Below are 23714 nucleotides of genomic sequence, written 5' to 3'. Positions count from 1 at the left end.
GCAGTTTTGTCAGACTACACAGGTAAAGCACTGACTCCAGATAATTAGTGTCAGAACGGAATTCTCTCTGCCCAAAACTGGAGGATTGCCTGGTGTGGAAAAACCCACACACCTGGCGTCAGAACTGTTGTGAGAAAAGACAGTGCTTCCTTTAGTAATACTCTGCAATACTATAGTATAATTTCACAGTCAGGATACTAACAGGATACAATCCACCAGTTTTATTCAGATTTCCCCAGTGTTACTTTTTATCTATTTGTGTATATTAAGTTCTACATAATATAATCAACTGTTAGTTCATTATCTCCACCATGACAGTGAACATTAATGAACAGTTCAAATACCACAATAAGCTTCTGTATCCATAATCTTTTTTTTTTTTTTTGAAGATTTTATTTATTTATTTGACAGAGAGAGAGATCACAAAGAGGAAGAGAGAGAGAGAGGGGGAAGCAGGCTCCCCGCTAAGCAGAGAGCCCAATGTGGGGCTCGATTCCAGGACCCTGGGATCATGACCTGAGCCAAAGGCAGAGGCTTTACCCCACTGAGCCACCCAGGCACCCCTCCATAAATTTTTATAACCATACTTATGTGGGGTTTTTGCTCTTGTTGCTTTTTACAACCATAAACATACTAATCTTCCTCCTGTTCCTCCTCCTGCTCAATAACCCTGGCAACCACTAATCTGTTCTGACATTTCAGAAATGTTATATAAATGGAAGCATACCATATATTATCTTTTTAGGTTGGCTTTTTTCACTCTATATAATTTCCTGGAGATTCATTATTTGTGCAGAAAAAGCATAATATAATAGGAAAAAAGACCAAGTTAACGTTTTGTCCTACCCTGCTCAACAAGCAGTTCTGATTTTTCCTGATTGAGAAGCCTTGATTCTTTATTTAACTTTTCCAGTTCACGCTGACAGTCTACCAGTCTCCTTTCTTTCTCCCTTACTGTTCTCTGGTGATTATGATATAAATCATTTAGTTGCTCATCAGTCCCTTGAAACACCTGTGCAGAGAACCAAAATAGCAGCTTTAATGAATAAATAAAAGTTATCACTCTGAAGTACAAAATATGAACCAAAGCTTATTCAATATCCTTCCCTTTAACATATACATGGAAATAACACAAACACTAAGATTTGTATTTTTTTTTTTGAAATACGAGTGGCAAAATGGATTCAAATGAGGTTCATTTTAATAATCTCAAAATTTTGAAAAATGAAATTCTACCACCACAAACCTTTTCCATTTTCTGTTCCAGTTCACTATTATCTTTCTCCATTTGCTTCTTCCGGCTATCCAAGGCTTTAATTTCATTGTCAAGTCTCATTATTTTAGAGAGGTTTTGTTCAATTTCTTTTAGACGATTCTGAAAATAAACCAATACTGTACATAAACTTCATTACAGTTTATACTGCAAATGAATGAAAACAAGTAAGATGTCCTGGCTAGGTACTTAGTAAAAGTGATCTCTCTCACTTAATGCTAACAATGCTATAAATTATAGGAGGCATAGAGAGACCGAGGATGAGACATTAAAAAATCTGCACAGCTCCTAAGAGTTACTAAGGAAAAAAAATAATTAAATCCCACTACTAACTTCAAAAGCCCACATCTTGTGCTTACACCTCCCACAAAAGTCATTCATTCATTGGGTAGAATCACATTATGTAAAGTACCACATTATAAAAACTTAAATCTTTAATAGGCTATTTTTAAAAAATAGTACTGTGTGAGCTAGAAACTTATCCTGAGTCATGACTACATTCTGAGGCTGAAGGCAAAATTTACATGAAAAACTGTATTTTGATTCAAAGGCTGCTCAAGCACAGAGAACTCTGAACATATGAAGTGTGACAAATGATTTCACTGGCTGGCTTCTAGGGAAAGCTAGTGGCTTAATCTCCTAGAAATATGTGCAACCAGATTCAATGTTCTCTCCCTGGAGTGGCACTGACGATATTCTTCTAATGTTTGCCTCTATAATTCCAAGGCTGACCAATTCCTCTTCGGAGATAATTTCAGAACCTAATTTATTAAACTACCACACTAGTAGAGTGCTTAGGTATCAACTGTAAGGTTTCACTGCTGCACCATAATGCACCCTTAATTTTAATGTCATTTAATAAAATTATAGTAATAGCCTATCTTGTGATTTGTATATTAACAAGTAGCATGTAATCACCCTAAAAACAGGAACTTTGTTCACTAACATATCCCCCCACACATGCAACTGATCCTCACTATGTTAGCTAAATGGAAGAATGAGCAATTTCACCAATAATAATTCTTAACTGTCATTGACTGAATGCCTACTATATTGAAGACACTGTGTGAAATGCTGCTACACATCCACTCTAACCCTTATGAGATTACTTGCTTAAGCAGGAGACTTGGAGGACTCAACATGTCTAAAGTCACATTCTTAATGATAAGAGCTAAGATTGGAATGGTTACGGCTCTGAGTGCTGTAACAAGGTAAATCTCAACTTTACCTTGCACCATAATAAAAAGTAACCTGAAACGAAGCATATACATAAAATGTTAGAACATAAACTATAAAACTTCAAGAAGAAAACAGAAGAAAATCTCTGTGATTTTGGGTCAGGCAAAGATTTCCTAATTAGGAAAACAAACAAACTACAAGAAAAACATGATAAACTGGATTTCAACAAAATTAAAAACTGCTGCCCTTGGAAAAGTAGTAAACAAAATACAGTATTTGCAAAACGCTTAGATGATTAGGGCTTGCATCCACAATAAAAAGAAATCTCACAGCCACATAATAAGACAAAAATTCCATTCAAAATAAGGAAATATCTGAATAGAAACTTAGCAAAAGAAGATATGGTAAACACATAAAGATTCTTAACATCCATAAGTATTAGAAAAATGAAACTACAATGAAAAAAACTACAATAAAAAAAACCACTCAGAGATACTATCATGCACCTACTACGATGGCTAAAATAAAAAAGACTGACAATACTAAGTAGTGACAGGATATAGAGCAACTATACTCTTAGATGTTGTTGGCAGGACTACAAAACGGTATAGCCACTTTCAAAGGTAGTTTGGCAGCTCATAAAGTTAAACATATACTTCCATATAACCTAGCAACCCACCACAAGGAAGTTACTCAAGAGACAGGAAAAGATACCTCTAAAAGCCAAGTTTATAGCCGTTTTATTCTAATAGCTAGAAGCTGGAAAGAGCCTAATATCCATCAACTAGGGAATGTATGAATGAATTATAATATATCCACACAATTTACCCCCAGTAAAAAAATAAATTAACTACTCATACACGCAACAATACAGGTTAAGTTAAAAAGGTCAAGCTAAGAACCAGAAACAAAATGCTACCTAAAATATGATTCCATTTATGTGACATTCTGGAAAAGGCAAAACTATGACCTAACAAATCAGTGGTTACCAAGAGCTGGGAGTAGAGGGAAGGACTACAGACAAACTTGAGAGAACTTCTTGGGGTAAGGCGGGAGATGTTCTGTATCTTAACTACAGTAATGCTGTAGTTAAGCTACTGTATGCATTTGCCCAAACTCATCAAACTACATACTTTACAATAGGTAGATTTTACTATATGTAAATTATAGTTCAATAAATCTATCTAAAAAAAAAAAAAAAAACCGGGCTTGGGATTCAGAGAGGTCTGGACTCAAATCATGGTTCTACACTATACTTTTTTTTTTTTTTTTTTTTTCTCTACACTATACTTGTAATGTGAACACCTGAGCTCAGTTTTCTTGCCTATGAAACATCACAGGGTTACTACAGGGCTTACATAATGCATTTTAAAGCATTCTTATCAGTGACTAGCATACAGTAGACAATCAATAAATGAGACCATTCATACCACTTGTGAAAAAAATCCTGTGTTCTGAAAATACCTTTTGAGCAGTTTAACAAAGAGACCAGATTGATTCTTATAAGCCCTGGATGCTAACACCTCAGTTATGGTACTACACTCAGAAACTTCTCGGCTTCTATCACTGCTTCTCGCCAGTATTAACTTTATCTGGTCTTGGATCTATTGTGATACCTCTTCATTCTTTAAATCTAGCCAGTCCACCAGATCCTGAATATTCCTTCTTTGAAATCTGATTTGTCTTAAATTTATTTTAATTCCACTGTCGTTCACATATAGTCCTATAAAAATCTGTTCAGTCCCCACAGCACAAACCCCAGGTTCTATTCTCAGAGCACACCACTAGTAAAAGAAGCCAGGACAAATAGAAAAGACAACAAAAAATATAGCAGAGAATTTAAAGCTTAAGTGTCAGTGTGAAATGAGACAATGAAGAAGTTGGGTTATCAGCCATACAAGAACCATGAACTTCTGTGTGGAAGAAATAAGTGTGCCAGAAGGTGTTTTCTGATTTCAAAAACAAGTTTCTCAAGCAATTTCCACTGAAGACAAAACAAAGCCAAAGTCAGGATAGAATGTGGTGGGATGAAAATAAAGTCGTTTATGACAGAATTCCTAAAGACAAAGAATCTATAAAAATGAGAAAGCATGAGTGCAGTATTTGAAATGAAGTGGTCTCTAGATGGCTCCTGTGTGGGTTATTTGACTCAAACCTTATGTTTAGTTCCATGGAGGGAAGAAACCTAACTTTGTATATCAGAGCTAAAACAAAACAAAGCAAAACAAACCTTTGAAATCATGCAGTTAATAAATATTTACTGAACCTCCTGCAATGTGCCAGGCACTGGGCTAATAAACTATGAGGACACAGAGAATAAAAGAATTTTTTTTTCAGAGAATAAAATTAAACTCATGGAGAACTAGTCAAAACTAAACACAAATAAAGAAATAATGTATATATGTGATGAATCACTAAATTCTATTCCTGAAACCAGTATTACACTACATGTTAATTAACTAGAATCTGAATAAAAACTTGAAGGGAAAAAAAAAAAAGAAACAAGACCTCACTATTTGTTATAGCTTTAGTTAGAATCCTGGCATCGCTCAATAAATATTAGTTATAATCTTTTTGCCATACCTACACATTCTTTCCAAATGTTCCATTTCAACTATATGGATTTCCTTGATACTGTTCAAGAACAGCTTGCTTTTCACTGTCCCTATATCTTTAATTACCTACCTATTTATGATCAACAAAGTCATATCCCCAATTCATTCCAATGTAATCCTCTCTGGCCATCTCAGACAGAAATTCTCTTTCTTATTCCTCCTTACGCCTCTTGTCTTTTTCTACCTTATGTGTGCCTGTCATCTTTTTAACCAGGCTGCTCCTAAAAAAGATAAAATGTGTTCCAATGTCTTGGTTATTACCAAATAGCTATACACAGTAATCATGATAACTCATCCTAACATTTATCATAGTTTATCATTCTTTTGTCTATTAAACTAAATTCTAAACCTACTGGTTTAGAGAACTACTGGTTCTCTATAATCTGAATGCAATTCTTTTTCACTCATTTTCCCCTGGGTTACTTAACCTAGGCACTTCCTCACATGATTCTGTTTTGATAAGTCACATGTGTGAAAACAGACATATAAAAATGTGGATGTAAATACATTTATATTGTATATATACGAAAAAAGAGAAACTGCTGATAGGCTGTATCTGGAACGTCAGAAATGAGGAGCTGGAAGAGTACCTCTTACTTTTAAACTCATTTTTCTGTCATTTTATTTTCACTGTGAGCACATACTACCTTTTTTTTTTTTTTAAGATTTATTTATTTATTTATTTGACAGAGAGAGAGAGAGAGAGAGAGAGAGAGATCACAAGTAGGCAGAAAGGCAGGCAGAGAGAGAGGAAGGGAAGCAGGCTCCCTGCCGAGCAGAGAGCCCAATGCGGGACTCGATCCCAGGACCCTGAGATCATGACCTGAGCCGAAGGCAGCAGCTTAACCCACTGAGCCACCCAGGCGCCCTGAGCACATACTACTTTTAAAAAATAAAAACACAAACATACATAAAACGCCTTCTACTCTGTTGAGTTTGATTTTTTTCCCCATCCTTTAAAGCCCAGTTCAGCCATCCCTCTTTCCTTTAAGGCTTGGGACAGATTTCTCTTTAAGACCATCCCCCCCTTTTTAGTAGCTTTTACTGAGAGATTTCACACACCACATAATCCACCTGTTTGTGTTTGTGTGTGTAAGATTTTACTTATTAGACAGAGAGACAGAGCACAAGCAGGGGGTATGGCAAGTAGGAGAGGGGGAAGCAGGGTCCCCTCTGAGCAGAGAGCCCAATGTGGGCCTTGATCCCAGTATCCCGGGATCATGACCTTAGCCAAAGGCAGATGCTCGACTGACTGGGCCACCCAGGCTCCCATAATTCACAATTTAACACTATTTAGTATATTCATAGAGTCGTGCAACCATAACCTAATCTTAGGGTATTTCAATTTCTAAAAAGGGAGCTATGCCAATTAGCAGCACTGTTCATTCCTCTCTACTGCCTACCCTATACAATCATTAATATATTTTCTGTCTCTATAGATTTGCCTAATTTGGACATTTCAAATAAATGGAATTGTACAATATGTGGTCTTTTGTCATTGACTCCTTTCACTTAATGTGTTTTCGAGGTTCTTGCCTGTTGTAGCATATATCAGAACTTCATTACTTTTTATGGCTGAATAATATTCCAATGGAAGAATATGCCACATTTTACTTAGCAGTTCATGGACAATTGAGTTGTTTCCAACTTTGACTATTATGAATAATGCTGCTATGAACGTCCCTATACAAGTTTTTGTGTAGGTATATTTTTAAATTTCTCTTGGGTGTAAGAAATTTAAGAAGTAAAATTGCTGGATCATATGTTAATTCTATGTTTAACATTTCAAGAAATTGCTAAACTGTTTTCCAATGTCAGATGGACCATTTTACATTCCAACAAGCACATAGGATGGTTCCAATTTCTCCCTATCCTATAATAATAATTATATGTCTTTTTGATTTACAGATACTCTGGTGGGTGTGAGGTGGTATCTCACTGTGATTTTCATTTGTGTGTTCCCGATGAATAATGATGTCAAACATCTTTTCATTTGTTTTTGGACACAGAGAGACCTTCTTTAGAGAAATATCTATTTAGATCCTTTGCACATTTTCATTTTTTTTTTTTTTTTTAATTACTGAGTTCTAAGAGTTTGTTACATATTCTGGAATATATATATATATATATATATGACTGGCAATTATTTTCTCTCTTTTTGTGGGTTGCCTTTTTGCTTCTCGATGATGTAGTTTGCAAAACAAGTTTTTTATTCTGAGGAGGTCTACTTTTGTCCATTTTTTCTTTCCTCACTTGTGCTACAGCTACCACCTTCAGCTCCTAAAAAAACCTATATTTTAAACTTTATTATTCACATAGCTTTTCAAATTACTCCTTTGTGATCCTATCTTTTCAAAAAGTTTCCTTGTTTCTCCTAATAGATTTTAAGTTCTTTAAAAGAAAGGCCGAAGTTTTGGGCTTCATCATTCCCAAGAGCACCTGGCACAGTGCTATACAAAAAACCAATATTCACTAAAAAAATGTAATCATGTCAATGGGTACTGGAACAGACACAAAACCAAAGATTTTCTAGTTTACAATTCAAAAATCTATACCAGGAAATTAGAAGATGGCAATGGAATAGGAGGACCCTAGGCTCGCCCCATCCCACAAATACAAGTAGATAACTATCAAATCATCCTAAATACCCCAGAAATCTATCTGAAGTCTGGCAGAACAAACTCCACAACTGAAGGCAGAGAAGAAGTCACAGTAAGAAAGACAGGAAGTGTAGAGATGTGGTTTGGGAGAGAAAGGGATTATGGCCCCTGGGGTGGGGAAGGAACAGCAGTTACAGAGAAGGGCGAGAAGATAGACTAACATGCAGGGAAGCACACAGAGAAAACAAATCCCCATAGCAATTGGCTTGAAAAGCGAGAGAGTCTGAATTTTCTGAGTTCTTCCAACCAACAGAGCTTAAGGCCTGGAATTTCAAAGGTCAATGTGTTTGGCTCTGGGAAAGCTCAGAGGGCACTGGGGCTGTTCTTGTTTTATGTGGGGCAAACAGGCAGTGGACATCCACCATGGAAACAGCAACTTGAAGAGTGCCTGGGGCACACAGTGCAGAGGTTGGTTAGTTGCTCCTCTCAGAGCATGTCCTCGAGAGGCAACATTCATTCAGAGACCGCTCTGGGAACAAAGGAACTGGCGGGCACCATTTCCCCCACCATCCCTCAGCATAAGCAGAGAGCTTATGTTAGGTAGCTGGGCTGCCCAGGGCTGACACCTGCTATCTAACTCACTTACACCAAGCCATGCCCCCCACACCCCAGTGGAACCTCTGCTCCCAGTCACCCTCATCTCAGTCCCAGTGCAGCAGACCCTCTCCCCCAGAAGACTGGCCCAAATCCCTGTCAACATTGCATCTCCCAACCCAGGGGTTTTCAGAGCCTCGGTTCCAGTGGCAGTGGTGACAGACCTCATTTCACAAGCAGAACAGAGTACACCTAGTTAAAATGTGCCACAATCAGGCCACGGACCCAACAATGCCCACAACAGGTAGAGATAGCCTCTGCAAATGATTGATTTGAAGGATAAAGTGAATACAAAAGCTGAGCACATGAAGCACACATAGGAGATGCTCCCAGAAGCACCAGGCCCGAGACTACATTGCAGGAAACATAGGACCTCTTCCTCATAAAGGCATTACCCTCAAAAATAGGAAACAAAGGGGTGCCTGGGTGGCTCAGTGGGTTAAGACTCTGCCTTCAGCTCAGATCATGGTCTCAGGGTCCTGGGATCGAGCTCCGCACCGGGCTCTCTGCTCAGCAGGGAGCCTGCTTCCCCTCTCCCTCTGCCTACCTCCCTGCCTATTTGTACTCTCTCTCTGTCAAATAAAAATCTTAATAAAGAAAAAAAAAAAAGGGGGGGGAAACATAGCTGACTTTCCTGACACACAGTAACAGGCATAGAGACTTAGATAAAATGAGGAGACATAAGTATTTGTCCCAAATCTAAGAACAGGAAAGGCCACAGCTAGGGATCTAAGTGAAACAGAAATAAGTAACATTCCTGTTGGGAGAATTTAAAGCAATGATGATAAGGATACTCACTGGACTTTAGAAAAGAGGGGAAGACATGAGTGAGACCATTAACACAGAGATAATGAAATACACAGAGATAAAGGGCTCAATAAATGAAATGAGACACTTTTGATAGAATGAACAGCAGGCTGGTAGAAGCAGAAGAAAGATAATAGTGACCCATAGAGACTAATGGAAAGTCATAAAACTAAATGAAAGGGAGAAGGGGGCCTGGGTGGCCCAGTTGGTTAAGCAACTCCCTTTGGCTCAAGTCATGATCCCAGGGTCCTGGGATCGAGCCCCATGTCAGGCTCCATACTCAGCAAGGAGCCTGTTTCTCCCTCTGCCTGCTACTTTGCCTGCTTGTGCACGCTCTCTCTCTCTGTGTGTGTCAAATAAATAAATAAATAAAATAAAAACTAAATAAAAGGGAGAAAAAAAAGAATTATGCAAAATGAGAACAGACAGGGATGCCTGTGTGGCTCAGTCCATCAAGCATCTGCCTTTGGCTCAGGTCATGTTTCCAGGGTCCTGGGATCAAGTTCCACATTGGGCTCCTTGCTCAGCAGGGAGCCTGCTTTTCCCCCTGCATGTAGCACCGCCTACTTCTGGTCGCTCTGACAAATAAATAAAATCTTTAAAAAAAAAAAAAAAAGAGAGAGAGAACAGATTTTGGGAAATCAGTGACTTCACCAAACATAGTAACATTTGTATTACAGGAATCCCAGAAGAAGAAGAGAGAGAAAATGGGGCAGAGAATTTATTTGAAGAAATAACAGCTGAAAACTTTCTTAATCCAGGGAAGGAAAGAAATGCCAGATTCAGGAGGCACAGAAATCCCCCCAACAAAAACAATAAAAGCAGAGTCACACCATGATATATTGTAACTTAAAAAGCAAAATACTGATAAAGAAAAATAAATATTTAAAGCAGCAAGATGAAAGAAGACACTCACATGAAAAGGAAACTGTAAGGCTACCATCTGATTTTTGAGCAGAAACTTTCTAAGCCAAAAAGGAGTGGTATGATATTTTCAAAGTGCTGAATGGGAAAAATCTATAGTGAGGAATACTCTAACCAGAAATGCTATCATTCAGAATAGAAAAAGAAACAGAGTTTCCTAGACAAGCAAAAACTGAAGGAGTTTATGATCACTAATTCAGCCTTGCAATAGATATTAAAGGTACTCTATGTGTGAAAAGACAAAAAAATGACAGTATGAAGATAGGAAACACAAAAGCAGGAAAAATAACTATTTCTGTAAAAAATAATCAGTCAAGAAATACACAAAATAAAAGAACTATAAGATTATGACACCATATACCTAAAATGTGGGGAGAAGACGACTAAAGAATGAGTTGAAACTTAAATGACCATCAACTTAATACAGGCTGCTGTATGTAGAAAAGATTATATACAAACCTAATGGTAACCTGATGGTAACAAATGAAAAATCACTAATAAATACTGGAAGAATAAAGAGAAAGAAATCCACATATATCACTAAAGAAAGCCAGTAAACATGAAAGAGAGAAAAATAAGGATCAGAGAAAATCTTCAGAAACAACCACAAGACAATAAAATGGCAATAAATACATATTTATCAATAATTATCTTGAATGTAAATGGACTAAATGCTCTAATCAAAAAACACAGGGCTACAGAATGGATAAACAAAAACAAGACCCATCTATGTAACTGCCTACCAAAGACTCATTTGAGATCTAAAGGCATCTGCAGATTGAAAGTGAGGGGATAGAGAAACACTTACCATGCAAATGAACCTCAAACGAAAGCTAGGGTAGCAGTACTGATACTGGACAAAAAAGACTTTAAAACAAAGACTGTAATAAGAGACAAAGACACCATAAAATATAATAAAAGGGTCAATCCAACAAGAAGATGCAAAAATTGTAAATATTTATACTCCCAACACGGGAGCACCCAAATACATCAAATAGTTGATAACAAACATAAAGGAGCTAATTGATAATAATACAGTAATAGTGGGGACTTTAATACCCCACTTACATCAATGGACAGATCATCTAAACAGAAAATGAACAAGCAAACAATGTCTTTGAATGACACACCGAAACAGATTTAACATACTCAGAATATTTCATCCTAACAGAATACAGAGTTTTTTCAAGTGCACATGGAACATTCTCCAGAATAGATCATCTCCACAAAACAGATCTCAAAAACTTCAGAAAGATCAAAATCATACATCTTGGGGCGCCTGGGTGGCTCAGTGGGTTAAAGCCTCTGCCTTCAGCTCAGGTCATGATCCCAGGGTCCTGGGATCGAGCCCCGCATCAGGCTCTCTGCTCAGCAGGGAGCCTGTTTCCCCCCTCTCTCTCTGCCTGCCTCTCTGCCTACTTGTGATCTCTCTCTCTCTCTCTCTGTTAAATAAATAAATAAAATCTTAAAAAAAAAAAAATCATACATCTTTTCTGACCCCAACACTGTGAAGCTAGACATCAACTACAAGAAAAAATGTGGAAAGAGCACTAAATACATGTGGGTTAAATAACATTCTACTAAAGAAGAATGGGTCAACCAGAAAATAAAAGAAGAAACAAAGAAGTACACAGAGGGCTGCATGGCAGGCTCGGCTGGAGGAACTTGCCACTCCTGATCTCAGGGTTGTAAATTCAAGTCCCATGCTAGGTGAAAAGATATGTAAACAAACAAACAAACAAACTTTAAAAAAAGGTACATGGAAACAAATGAAAATGAAACACAATAGTTCAAAATCATTGGGACATAGCACAAGTTGTTCTAAGAGGGAAGTTTATAGCAATAGAGACCTACCTAAGAAGCAACAGCTCAAATAAACAACCTAATCTTACACCTAAAGGAGCAAGAAAAAGAAGAGCAAATAAAACCCAAACAACCCCCCTCCCTTCTGCTCTTGATCTCCTTTTCTCCAACAAATAAATAAAACCTTACAAGAACAAAAAACCTCCCAATAAACAAAACTCCAGGACCACATGGCTTTACAAATAAATTCTACCAAACATTTAAGGAATCATTAATACCGATTCTTCTCAAACCATTCCAAAAAATTCAAAGGAAGGAAAACCCAAATTCATTCTATGACGTCAGCATTACCCTAACACCAAAACCAGATAAAGATACTATAAAAAAAAGAGAACTAAAGGCTAATATCTCTGATGAACATACACACAAAAATCCTCAACAAAATACTAGCAAACTGAATCCAACAATACATTAAAAAATCAGGGCACCTGGGGAGGGTTCAGTCGATTAAGCATCTGACTTCTGTCTCCCTCAGCCTCCTCCACACAGCTCATGCTTTGTCTTCCTTCTCAAGTAAATAAATAAAATCTTAAAAAAAAAAAAAAAAAAAAAAAAAAAGAGCCATTCACCACAATCAAGTAGTATTTATTTCTGGGTTGCAAGGGTGGTTCAATATTTGCAAATCAATCAGTGTGATGCATCACCATCATTAAGATAAAGAACCTTATGATCATTTCAACAGATGCAGAAAAGGCATTTGACAAATATTCAATTTATGATAAAAACCCACAACAAAGTAGGTTTAGAGGGGACATACCTCAAAATAACAAAGCCCATCTACAAAAAACACACAGCTAACATCATTCTCAATTGTATTTCTATACACCAAAAATGAAGCAGCAAAAAAAGAAACTAAGAAAACAATCCCATTTACAACTACACCAAAATAAGACACCCAGGAGTAAACCTAACCAAAGAGATGAAAGACCTGTACTCTGAAAAACATAGAATACTGAAGAAAGAAAATGAAAATGACACAAAAAACTGGGAAGACATTCCATGCCCATGGATTGGAAGAACAAATACTGTTGAAATGTCTACACCACCCAAAGCAATCTACAGATTTAATGCAATCCCTATCAAAATACCTACAGCATTTTCACAGAACTAGAATAAACAATCTAAAAATTTGTGTGGAACCACAAAAGACCTCAAAGAGCCACAGCAATCTTGAAAAAAAGCAAAACTGGAGACATCGCAATTCCAGACTTCAAGTTATGCTACAAAACTGAAGTAATCAAGACAATATGGTACTGGCACAAAAATAAACACAGAGATCAACAGAAGAGAACAGAAATCCAGAAATAAACTCCAATAATGTGGTCAATCAATCTTGGACAAAGCAAAGAATATCCAAGGGGAAAAAGACTGTTCAACAAATAGTGTTGGGAAAACTAGTCAGCTACATGTGAAAGAATTACACTGGACCACTTTTTTTTTTTACACCATACACAAAAATAAAATGGATTGAAGACCTAAATGTGAGACTTTAAACCATAAAAGTCCTAAAAGAGAGCACAGGCAGTAATTTCTCCGACACAGGAAACAGTGCCTTTTCTCTACACAGGTCCCTTCAGTGAAGGCAAACAAAAGCAAAAATAAACACTGGGATTACATTGAAATAAAGAGCTTCTGCACAGTGAAAAGAAGCCATCAAAACTAAAAGGTAACTTATGGAACGGGAGAAGATATTTACAATAACATATCTGATAAAGGGTTAGTATTCAGAACATATAAAAAAAACTGATACAACACCTGAAAAACAAATAATTCAACTAAAAAATAGGCATAATACATGAACAGACATTTCTCCAAAAAGACATCGAGATGGCAAACAGACACATGAAAGATGCTCAACATCACTGATCATCAGGGAAATGCAAATGAAAACTACAATGAGATACCATCTCACACTTGTGAGACTGAGTAAAAATCACAAGATCCTCTTCAGGATGTGGAGAAAAGGAACACTTGCGCACTACTGGTGGGAATGCAAACTGGGGCAGCCACTCTGGAAAATAGTATGGAGTTACCTCAAAGTTAAAAATAGTACTACTGGGGCGCCTGGGTGGCTCAGTGGGTTGAGCCGCTGCCTTCGGCTCAGGTCGTGATCTCGGGGTCCTGGGATCGAGTCCCGCATCGGGCTCTCTGCTCGGCAGGAAGCCTGCTTCCCTCTCTCTCTCTGCCTGCCTCTCCGTCTACTTGTGATCTCTCTCTGTCAAATAAATAAATAACATCTTTAAAAAAAAAAAAAATAGTACTACTACCTTATGATCCAGCAACTGCACTACTGGGTATTACCCAAAGTGTACAAGAACACTAATTCAAAGGGATACATGACCCCTATGTTTATAGCAGAATTATTTACAATGCTGAGATATGGAAGCAGCCCAAGTGTCCATCAACTGGTGAATGGATAAAGATGTGATATATAGAGACAATGGACTGTAATTCAGCCATAAAAAGGAAAGAAATCTTGCCATTTGCAACAACATGGATGGAATTAGTATAACGTTTAGTGAAACAAGTCGGAGAAAGACTAATTTCACTCATACATGGACTTTTTAAAAGATTTTTTAAATTTATTTGAGAGAGAGAGAGAGAGATCACAAGTAGGCAGAGAGGCAGGCAAAGACAAAGGGGGAAGCAGGCTCCCTGCTGAGCAGAGTCTGATGCGGGTCTCCATCCCAGGACCCTGAGATCATGACCTGAGCCGAAGGCAGAGGCTTAACCCACTGAACCACCCAGGCACCCCCATACATGGAATTTAAGAAACAAAACAAATGAAAACAAAACAAATGAGCAAAGGCAAAAAAAAAAAAAAAAAGAGAGAGAGAGACATAAACTAAGAAACAGACTTTTAAAAAAAGATTTATTTATTTATTTGACAGATATCACAAGTAGGCAGAGAGGTAGGCAGAGAGAGGAAGAAGCAGGCTCCCTGCTGAGCAGAGAGCCCGATGCGGGGCTCGATCCCAGGACCCTGGGATCATGACCCAAGCTGAAGGCAGAGGCTTTAACCCACTGAGCCACCCAGGCACCCCCAGACTCTTTCTTTTTAAAAAAGATTTTATTTGACAGAGAAAGAGAGAGAAAGAGCAACACAAGCAGGGGTAGCTGCAGAGGGAGAGGGATATACAGGCTCCCTACTGAGAAGGGAGCCGAATGTGGGGCTTGATCTCTCAGGACCCTGAGATCATGACCTGAGCAAAAGGCAGAGGCTTAACTGACTGAGCAACCCACATGCTCCAAGAAACAGCCTCTTTACTACTGAGAGAACACGCTGATGATTACCAGAAGGGAAGTAGGTGGGAGGATAGGTGAAACAGATGATGGGGATTAAGGAATACCTTTGTCGTGATGATCAACAGATGATTAAAACAAAAACCTTTTAAAATCAATGAATGAATCTATAATTACTAAAAAAAATCTATACCAGTACTTAGAGATCAGTTAACTTCTAAATAACTTGACAATTCTACTATTTGAAACCTAAAAAATAGCCATTTTCAAGCATGCTCTTACTGCTCTTACTTATTTAGGCTAGGAACACTTTAAGAGCAAGGACATCACTGTAGTACTCCTTGTACCCGTAGACCCAAGCACAGTATACACTGTATACCCCTCACACACAGGAAACACTCAATAAATGTTTAGGAAGTGAACATTTTTATTTACAGTCTTTATGGCCCTTCCTATAAACCACAAGAGTTTAGAGAACTGTCAAATATATCAACATGTTATGTATCAGTTCCAAATTTTATGCAATGTCAAGAATGTCCTGCAAATTAAAAAAAAAATTTCCTGGAAAGATGTGTTAATCAAAAAAAAATCTCCTTAAGAATACAGTAATGTGTAAAGTTGGGTTATTATTTAACAATCAAAGATCTACATCAGTAACTTGGTATCATGGTATGAATTTGTTTACTCTCAAATCCAAGCTCTTTGTGCAATTCTAAGACAAACCATCCAATAGAGAACTAAGATATTAACCATAACATTATAGAGTATCTGATACTTTAAGAAATATACATAACATACAAATTTATATAAAAATAAGGTGCTTCGGGGGTGCTACTGGGATAAAAGGTGACCTTCTTATTATAAAAGAAATCAAATTACCTTCAATGGATCAAGTTCGTTCTCATAGGATTTGACAATTTCCTTTGATGATGTTAACTGAGCTTCCTTACTAGTAATCTGGTCATGTATCTCACAAGCTTTTTCCTTATTTTGCTTCAAATATTTTAGTTCTGTTTGACATTCTTTTACCTTCTGACCTTGTGTCTGACGTACCTGCCGAAGTGTTTCCAAGGCTTTAATGTACCTTTGGAGACATTAAATAAAAATCAAACTTCTGTCCAAGGGAATTACAGTAGATTCAAACAAGGGAATATTACAGAGTTGTTAAGATGACATTTACGAAGTTATTAGTAACTTAGAAAATGCTTATGATATAATGGTAAATGAAAAACTTACATATAAATTATCAACCCAGTCAATAAAGAAGTACAGAATGAAAACTGAAAGGAAACATGCCCAGTGGTTGCTACTCGATGACAGGTAGTAACTTTTTTTTTTTTTTTAACTTTTAAAACATTTTCTCTTTTAAAAAAGAAGCATCCAAATTGCAACCACAGCTCAATAACTTAATGGGTTATCAAGTCTCACTAAAGGTTACAAACCTTGTTGCTGAAAAAATCTCATCAAATTTTTGCTTCAGAGCCTTCCCTTCACTTAGAGGCCAATTAGAGTCTTCTTGGTGACAAAAAATGACATTATTTAGCACAGACTTGGAAACCCCAAGAGAACTTATCATCTCTCGGTCAATTTCTGCACACTTAGAGCTGAGACTGACCTTCTCACCATGCCTACAGAAAACAAAAAATGAGAATTTATGTAAACAAAAAAAACAAAAACACCCTCCATTTGTACCTATTTAATCATTCCTTTACACTGTACTTGTAAAAAAAAAAAAAAAAAAAAAGAAGAAGAAGAAGAAGAAGGGAAAAAAGAGAGACCCTCATCCCTCCCACTACAGTAAGTTCCTCATGGTAAAAACTTTAACTCTTAAATGATTCAGCAATTCAATGATGGAAAGTGTGTAAAACAGGGCAGGACAGGAAATGATGCCAGAATTAAATTTTTTATGTCTGGACTTCGAAATACAATAATTTAAAATATTTACAGACAATAAACAGAAGAAACTATCTTCCATCCCCAGAATTTAAAAATAAGACAATAAGAGACTTTTAAAAAAATAAAACAGGATGAACCACACCAAACAGGCAACAGTGTCTTAAAGACCTCTAAAGACGGCATTGTTTAGATAGTGACTGCTCAGTAATAAACTGTGTTTATTATAAACACTGTAAAAAGAGAACAAAGGCAAACTTTAGTGATGCTCACCTAAGCAAACCCAAGGAGTATTCTTTTTTTTTTTAAAGATTTTATTTATTGGGACGCCTGGGTGGCTCAGTTGGTTAAGCCGCTGCCTTTGGCTCAGGTCATGATCCCAGCATCCTGGGATCGAGTCCCACATCGGGCTCCTTGTTCTATGGGGAGCCTGCTTCTCCCTCTGCCTGCCACTCTGTCTGCCTGTGCTCGCTCTCTCTCTCTCTCTGACAAATAAATAAAATCTTAAAAAAAAAAAAAAGATTTTATTTATTTACTTGACAGAGAGAGAGCACAAGTAGGCAGAGAGGCAGGCAGAAGGAGAGGGAGAAGCAGGCTCTCCACTGAGCAGGAAGACTCAGGTGGGGCTAGATCCGAGGACCCTGGTATCATGACCCAGGCCAAAAGCAGCCACTTAACTGACTGAGCCACCCAGGCACCCCATCAAGGAGTATTCTTAATCAGCAGACTTCAACTTTTAAGGCCACACTGACAAAGCAATCCAACAGAGAGAAGTGTCTTAGGGTCTTTTAAAAGGTAAGTTCCCCCCAAAAATAGAAATAAAAAATAAATAAAAGATGAGTTCCCTACATCATTATACCTACAGCCAGGATCATTCCTGCCCTTGGATTCCAAGAGATCTCTTAGTATATTTCAGAAGAAGAACATACTCAAAATTTTCTTTCCTTCTTCTGCGCAGTATCTGTTAATAACCAGATTAGGTGGACAGAGGTAGTGTCTGTATTTACTGTCATTTATATCTTCCAATATGTGTTTTGAAAATATTACACCACGTACAGTGAGAATATTTTGTAGGGGGACAGGATGGACAGAGACCAGGAGGTTATCACATTAGACCAGTAAAAGATGATGGTAGCTTGAATTAGAATGGTCACTGCACAGATGGACTCACCAGACATTTAGGTTAAATCCATAGGACCTGGTAATGAAATGAATATACAGGGCAAGGAGGTGTCAGATAGAGGTATTGGTTTGTGTCAGGTGGATGGACTGGAGTGCCATTCACTGCAATGAGGAGTACTGCAAGAATATTAGCTTGTGGGAGGTTTTTTTTAGGAGGCAAGGAAAAAGACCCATGAGCTTGGTGTTGAACATATTGAATCTGTGGTGTCTTTGAAAGACCTGGTAGAATCGCTTCTCGGCCTTTTGGCTAAGATCAAGTGAAAGACCTGGTAGAACATGAGAAAGGCAGCTGGGTACATGGGTCTAGAAATAAAGGTCTGGAGACCTAAATATCTGAGTCACCTATGAATATATAGTAATTTGAGTAATGAAAATGAATGAGATTAACTAGGAAGAGAATATAGAGCAAAAACAGGAGAGGATCTAGAAGCCTGTCGAACTCCTACCTTTACTGGCTGGGTAGGATATGGCTGTGAAGAAGAGAAAGGGAACAGTGTCATGTCACAGGAGACTATTAAAGATTTTCAAGAAGTTATTAACAGCTACCATTTACTGAATTACAGTGGACAGAACAATGGCCCTTCAAAGATACTTATATTCTAATCCTTGCAATTTGTGAATCTGTTGGGTTATATGGCAGAATAATGATTATAGATGGAGTTAAGGTTGCTCATCATCTGGACCCTAAATACAGGGATTACCCTAGATTATTCTGTGGGTCAACAGAATCATAATGGTCCTTAAGTGGGAGAAGGAGGCAGAAGAGTTCAGAGTGATGTACTGTGAGAACTCTGCCCACTATTGCTGGCTTTGGAGGCGAAGGAGGGCCATAAGTCAAGGATTGTGGGTGGACTGTAAAAGGCAGAAAGGGCACGGAAAGATATCTTTCCTGGAGTCTCCAGAAAGGAACATAGCTCTGCCAACATCCTGATTTTAAACAGTGAGATACAACTGAGACTCATAAATTACAGAACCGTAAGATAATAAATGTGTATTGTTTTAAATAATTAAGTTTGTGGTTTGTTTTATAGTCATGGAAAACTAATATATGAGCTCTTACTACCTATTTAGTGTTTTATATGCATTAGCTCAATCCTTAAAATATTTTTTAAAGACATTAATAGGAATAATGAATCCCTATTACAAATGAAAAAAACACAGGCTTGCTATGAGATCTATTTTGTAAAGCAATAGCATTACCCTAATTAAGAGAGGGTACCTGTGACCTTAGTTGGAGCTGTTTCAGTAAAAGAATGGGGCTGGAGGAGGAGTGAGAAGGAGACATTATCAATAACTCTTCTTGAGAAGACTGGCTGGAAAGGGAAAGATGAAGACAGACAGTAACTGGCATGGAATGAAATCCAAGGGGTGTGGTAGAGACCTGAGTGTGTTTAAATGTCAAGGAAAAACCTGCTTGAGAAGCCAGTAGCTAAAATATTGCCCCCAGCAAATAATAGGTGCTAAACATTATTAACTAAAAGAATTATTTCATTAGTTGAATAAATACATAACAAGTAAAAGGGAAGGGTAAGGGGGCAGTTAAGTAATGTGCTCAACAAGGATAAAACCTCGAAGCCAGGGCAAGCTAATTCCAAAATCCATGCCCATTACAAGACAATACCTGCCTCTAACAAAGGTAACAGTTCAAAGGGACAAATTATCTCTTTCCTATCTGTATACTTCTCATCTCACTCCTACACATGATATTAGCATTTTCCATTCATTCAATCTATATTTGAGTGATTGTGCACCTTCAAATGAGCAACTGTTCACAAATTACTTAAAGGAATGTCGCATTATCACTAACTCTTTAATGGGATCATTCCTTTTAACTGATAAATTGATCAAACAATAAATGTTCATAGTGGGTGAAGCTATACAAGTGCAGCGGCAGGGAGTACACAGGAACTCTACTTTCTGCTTGGTTTTGCTGAGAACCTAAAGCTGCTCTAAAAAATAAAGTCTGTTTAAAAAAATTAATATGCTCCACTAAAATAAGGTAATGGGAAAAAACCCATTAGGTTCTGATGAACATAAATGACTGAAAATGAACAGATATTCAAATATAAATAAACACCTACCTTGTTCTAGTAATGACTCCTTCCAGGGTTTTAAACTCTGTCTTTTTGCTTTTCTGAGTACACACCATAGATCTCTGTACAGCTATAACTTCTCCATTGACATCACGAAACTGCAGACGAATCTGGGCTCTAACATCTGTTTCTTGAGCAACCTTTGAAGATAAATGGAGAAAAATTATGCTACCTTAGTAAGTATTAGAACATTCATTCTAAAAGACAAGACACATGCAATCTTACCAAAAATGAGAAAAAGAACTTAAATATCCAAAATGAGTGATAAGTTCTGCATGCTACCAATATATATGAGGAAAAGAATACTCTTTAATTGATTTACTGGAATTATTTATTTTCTGTTATTCAGTATCATTAGATCAGGTAAGTCAATTTTCCAAATAAGTTTTACTTTAAGTATCAAATATATCAAAAACAAAGCAAAAAAGTATCAAAAACAGATTTTTAAAAAAATACACAAGTGTACAGAAAAGTAAAAATACAGTATATAAAACTTTTCTCCCATGAACCAATTGAGATTAAGTTGCTGATTTGATGTCCCATCAATATTTCCTACAAAACAGGGACACTGTCGAACATAAAAATCAGGATATTTAGAGTGATGTATTACTACCACATGGTCCCCAGATTCCATTCAAGTTTGGTTGATTGTTCCAGTACACCCTTTACAACAGAAGAATTATACAGTGTATTACAGGTCAGAATTATATGTATTACACCCTGTTTATTATATGTATTATACACTGTTTAGAATTACATATTGTTGTCATGCCTCTAGCTTCAGTCTGGGACAGTCCCTCAGATTTTACTTGACTTTCATGACTGGTAATTTACAAACCATTATTTCACAGACTATTTCCCAAAATTTGGGTCTGTCTAGTATCTCCTCATGACTAGAATCAGATTATGTACCTTTGGCAGGAATATTACAGAAGTGACGTGTGTTCCTTTCATTGCATCTTGTCAAATGGGACATGGTTTCAATTTATCCCACTATGGGGGTAATGGTATCTGTCACGCTTCTCTACCATGAAGTTATTTTTTATACTTTGCTAATAACAAATATTTGGGATATACATTGAGATGATGTTAATATCTCATACCTTATCAAACCTTCTTCCACTAGTTTTAGCACCTATTAATGTTTCTTACCTGAATGAGCTATTTCTATTATAGCTATCAAATAGTAATTTTCTAGTTCTATTATTTCTCCTACATTTATTTGTTAAGATTCTACTATAAGGGGAGGAGGAGCAAGATGGCAGAGAAGCAGGAGACCTTGTTTCAACTAGTCCCCTAAAGTGAACTAAGTATCTACCAGAGCACTCTGAACACCCATGAAATCACCCTGAGAAGTAAGATTATACACTTCTGGATCTCAACCTGGGCAGAGGATCATCAGTGGAGAGGTAAAGTGGAGTGGGAACACTTGGGACTGATATCAGAAGATAAACAGAAGGGGGAGAGGCACCAGAAGCAACCCACTGGAAAGTAATACCAATACGAAAAGTGCCCTGTGACTGGGGACCAGCATTAATTTGGAGTCTGGTTAAAATCACTCAAAAACAACAAAAGATCTTAAGGGGCAACTGGTGCAACTGGGCGGTCATGGGCACGGGCCTAAGCCCACGATGCCAGAACGGTCACCTCCAGTGACCACCCATGCCAGAGAGAGCCTGGTGGGGGCTCCAGTCCATGGTCCCTGAGCCTACAGCTTTCCGCTGCTTTCACCACTGCTTGGGCCAGGCGTCCTCCCGCCTGTGCCTGAGAGAGCCTGGTGTGGGCACCAGCCAGGGTCTCTGGGCCCTCAGCCTTTTACAACCTACGCGACCGCGGGGTCTGCACACACCCAGCCTGCACCTGAGAGGACCTGGCGCAGACCCTGACTTGGCCTGTAGCCTTCTGCAACCAGTGCCGCTGCCTGAGTGCACCCGGCGTGGGCATGGACCCAAGACAGCAGTCCTGGCAAGGGCAGCCACCCAGGTTTGGGCTCCCCCAGACCAGTATCACTTGTGGTTTTAGTGGCACAGGGGTACAGAGACAAGCGGGGACCTTGGATGACCACTGAGATGGTGGCTGGGGTGTGCACCACCTGTGGAGGTTGTGGTGTTCAGCAGAGTTTGCAGAGGGGGAGCCTGTGTCTTCTGGACCACCCAGAGGGGAGCAAACTGAGGCTTCTCTGAGGCGGAGGTCTGGATGCAGACAGTTTACTTTCCACCAACCCTCCGAAAAGCCACAGAAGGCTGCCTAAGAACAAAAACCTTCAGAGAACAAAAGCCAGAAAACCCAGTTTCTACAGAGCCCAGCACCTTAATAAGGGGCAGAACAACTCAGCCAAAGCAAGATCGACTGGCAAACAATGTGGCAGTCCCCTCCCACAGAAGAGAAGCCAAAAGAACAAGAGGACAACCACCACAGAGTCCCCATAAAACTGTAAAACCCCAACATCAGGGGAAAACAATATATTAAGCTCCCAGTATTACACCAAAACCTATATATTACATAGATACAACTTTTTTTCTTTTTTTTTAAATTCATTCTCACGATTCTTATTCTTTTAATTTTTTTAACCTACTTACCATTACAACTAGAGGGTTAATGCAACATATTCCATAATAACTTTTTAACTTCAACTTTTTTCATACATATACCTGTGTTTCTTTTATTTTTTTTTAATATACATATAGATACAAGCTTCAAGGTAATCCTTTTTCCCTATTCAATACTACCCCTATATATAAACCAGTTTTAATTTCCCTGTATCTCTGGAAAGTTGAGTCTTTTAACAAAGGTAACAAGATACACCCAGGAAGAACTGAAATAACCCTCCTCGCCCACACTGAAGATTTATAAACACCTTCCCATCTTATCCTTCTGTCAGTGTTTCTGTGTACTTGCTTTTGTTTTTGTACTATATAAATCTTATTCTTGGGGTTCATTTTGGCTATTTTTTTTCTTTTGTCGGTCTTTTTGTTTGTTTTTGTCTTTGTACTTTATAATTTTACTTTGGGGGCCCATTTTGGCAGTTTTTTTTCTTTTTTTCTCTCTTTTCCTTCTTTCTTTTTGGTGGTGACTTTTTTTTTTTTTTTAAGATTTTTTTTTTTTTAATTTATTTGACAGAGAGAGAGAGAGATCACAAGTAGGCAGAGAGGCAGGCAGAGAGAGAGAGAGGAGGAAGCAGGCTCCCCGCCGAGCAGAGAGCCCGATGCGGGGCTCGATCCCAGGACCTGGGATCATGACCTAGCTGAAGGCAGAGGCCCCAACCCACTGAGCCACCCAGGCGCCCCTTTGGTGGTGACTTCCGATTGCTCCAAAACTTTTCAAGGTGCAACTTGCCAAGAACATGTATTCAGCTATACATCCCCTCAACCAACTCTCACTAAAATGA

General features: G+C 38.0%; 1 protein-coding gene across 5 annotated transcripts in view; it reads right to left on the bottom strand.

Annotated features, from left to right (window-relative positions):
* The window catches only part of RAD50 (RAD50 double strand break repair protein), a 231606-nt gene that overhangs the window by 51282 nt on the left and 156610 nt on the right, over window positions 1-23714 (bottom strand). For 4 of the 5 annotated variants that reach the window (XM_047729119.1, XM_047729120.1, XM_047729121.1 and 1 more), the window contains 5 exons: window positions 20315-20466; window positions 16601-16786; window positions 16038-16242; window positions 1247-1375; window positions 847-1012 (listed from right to left, as the gene is read on the bottom strand). In XM_047729119.1, the coding sequence (XP_047585075.1) occupies window positions 847-1012; window positions 1247-1375; window positions 16038-16242; window positions 16601-16786; window positions 20315-20382 (754 nt within the window). In that variant the 5' untranslated portion in view covers window positions 20383-20466. Of the gene's footprint in view, window positions 1-846; window positions 1013-1246; window positions 1376-16037; window positions 16243-16600; window positions 16787-19452; window positions 19472-20314; window positions 20467-23714 lie in introns of those variants that run through there. The other variant, XM_047729122.1, reaches the window with a different exon arrangement.

Source organism: Lutra lutra, chromosome 5, assembly GCF_902655055.1.
Source record: "Lutra lutra chromosome 5, mLutLut1.2, whole genome shotgun sequence".
Lineage (NCBI taxonomy): Eukaryota > Metazoa > Chordata > Mammalia > Carnivora > Mustelidae > Lutra > Lutra lutra.
This window is presented reverse-complemented; position numbering and strand designations above follow the sequence as displayed.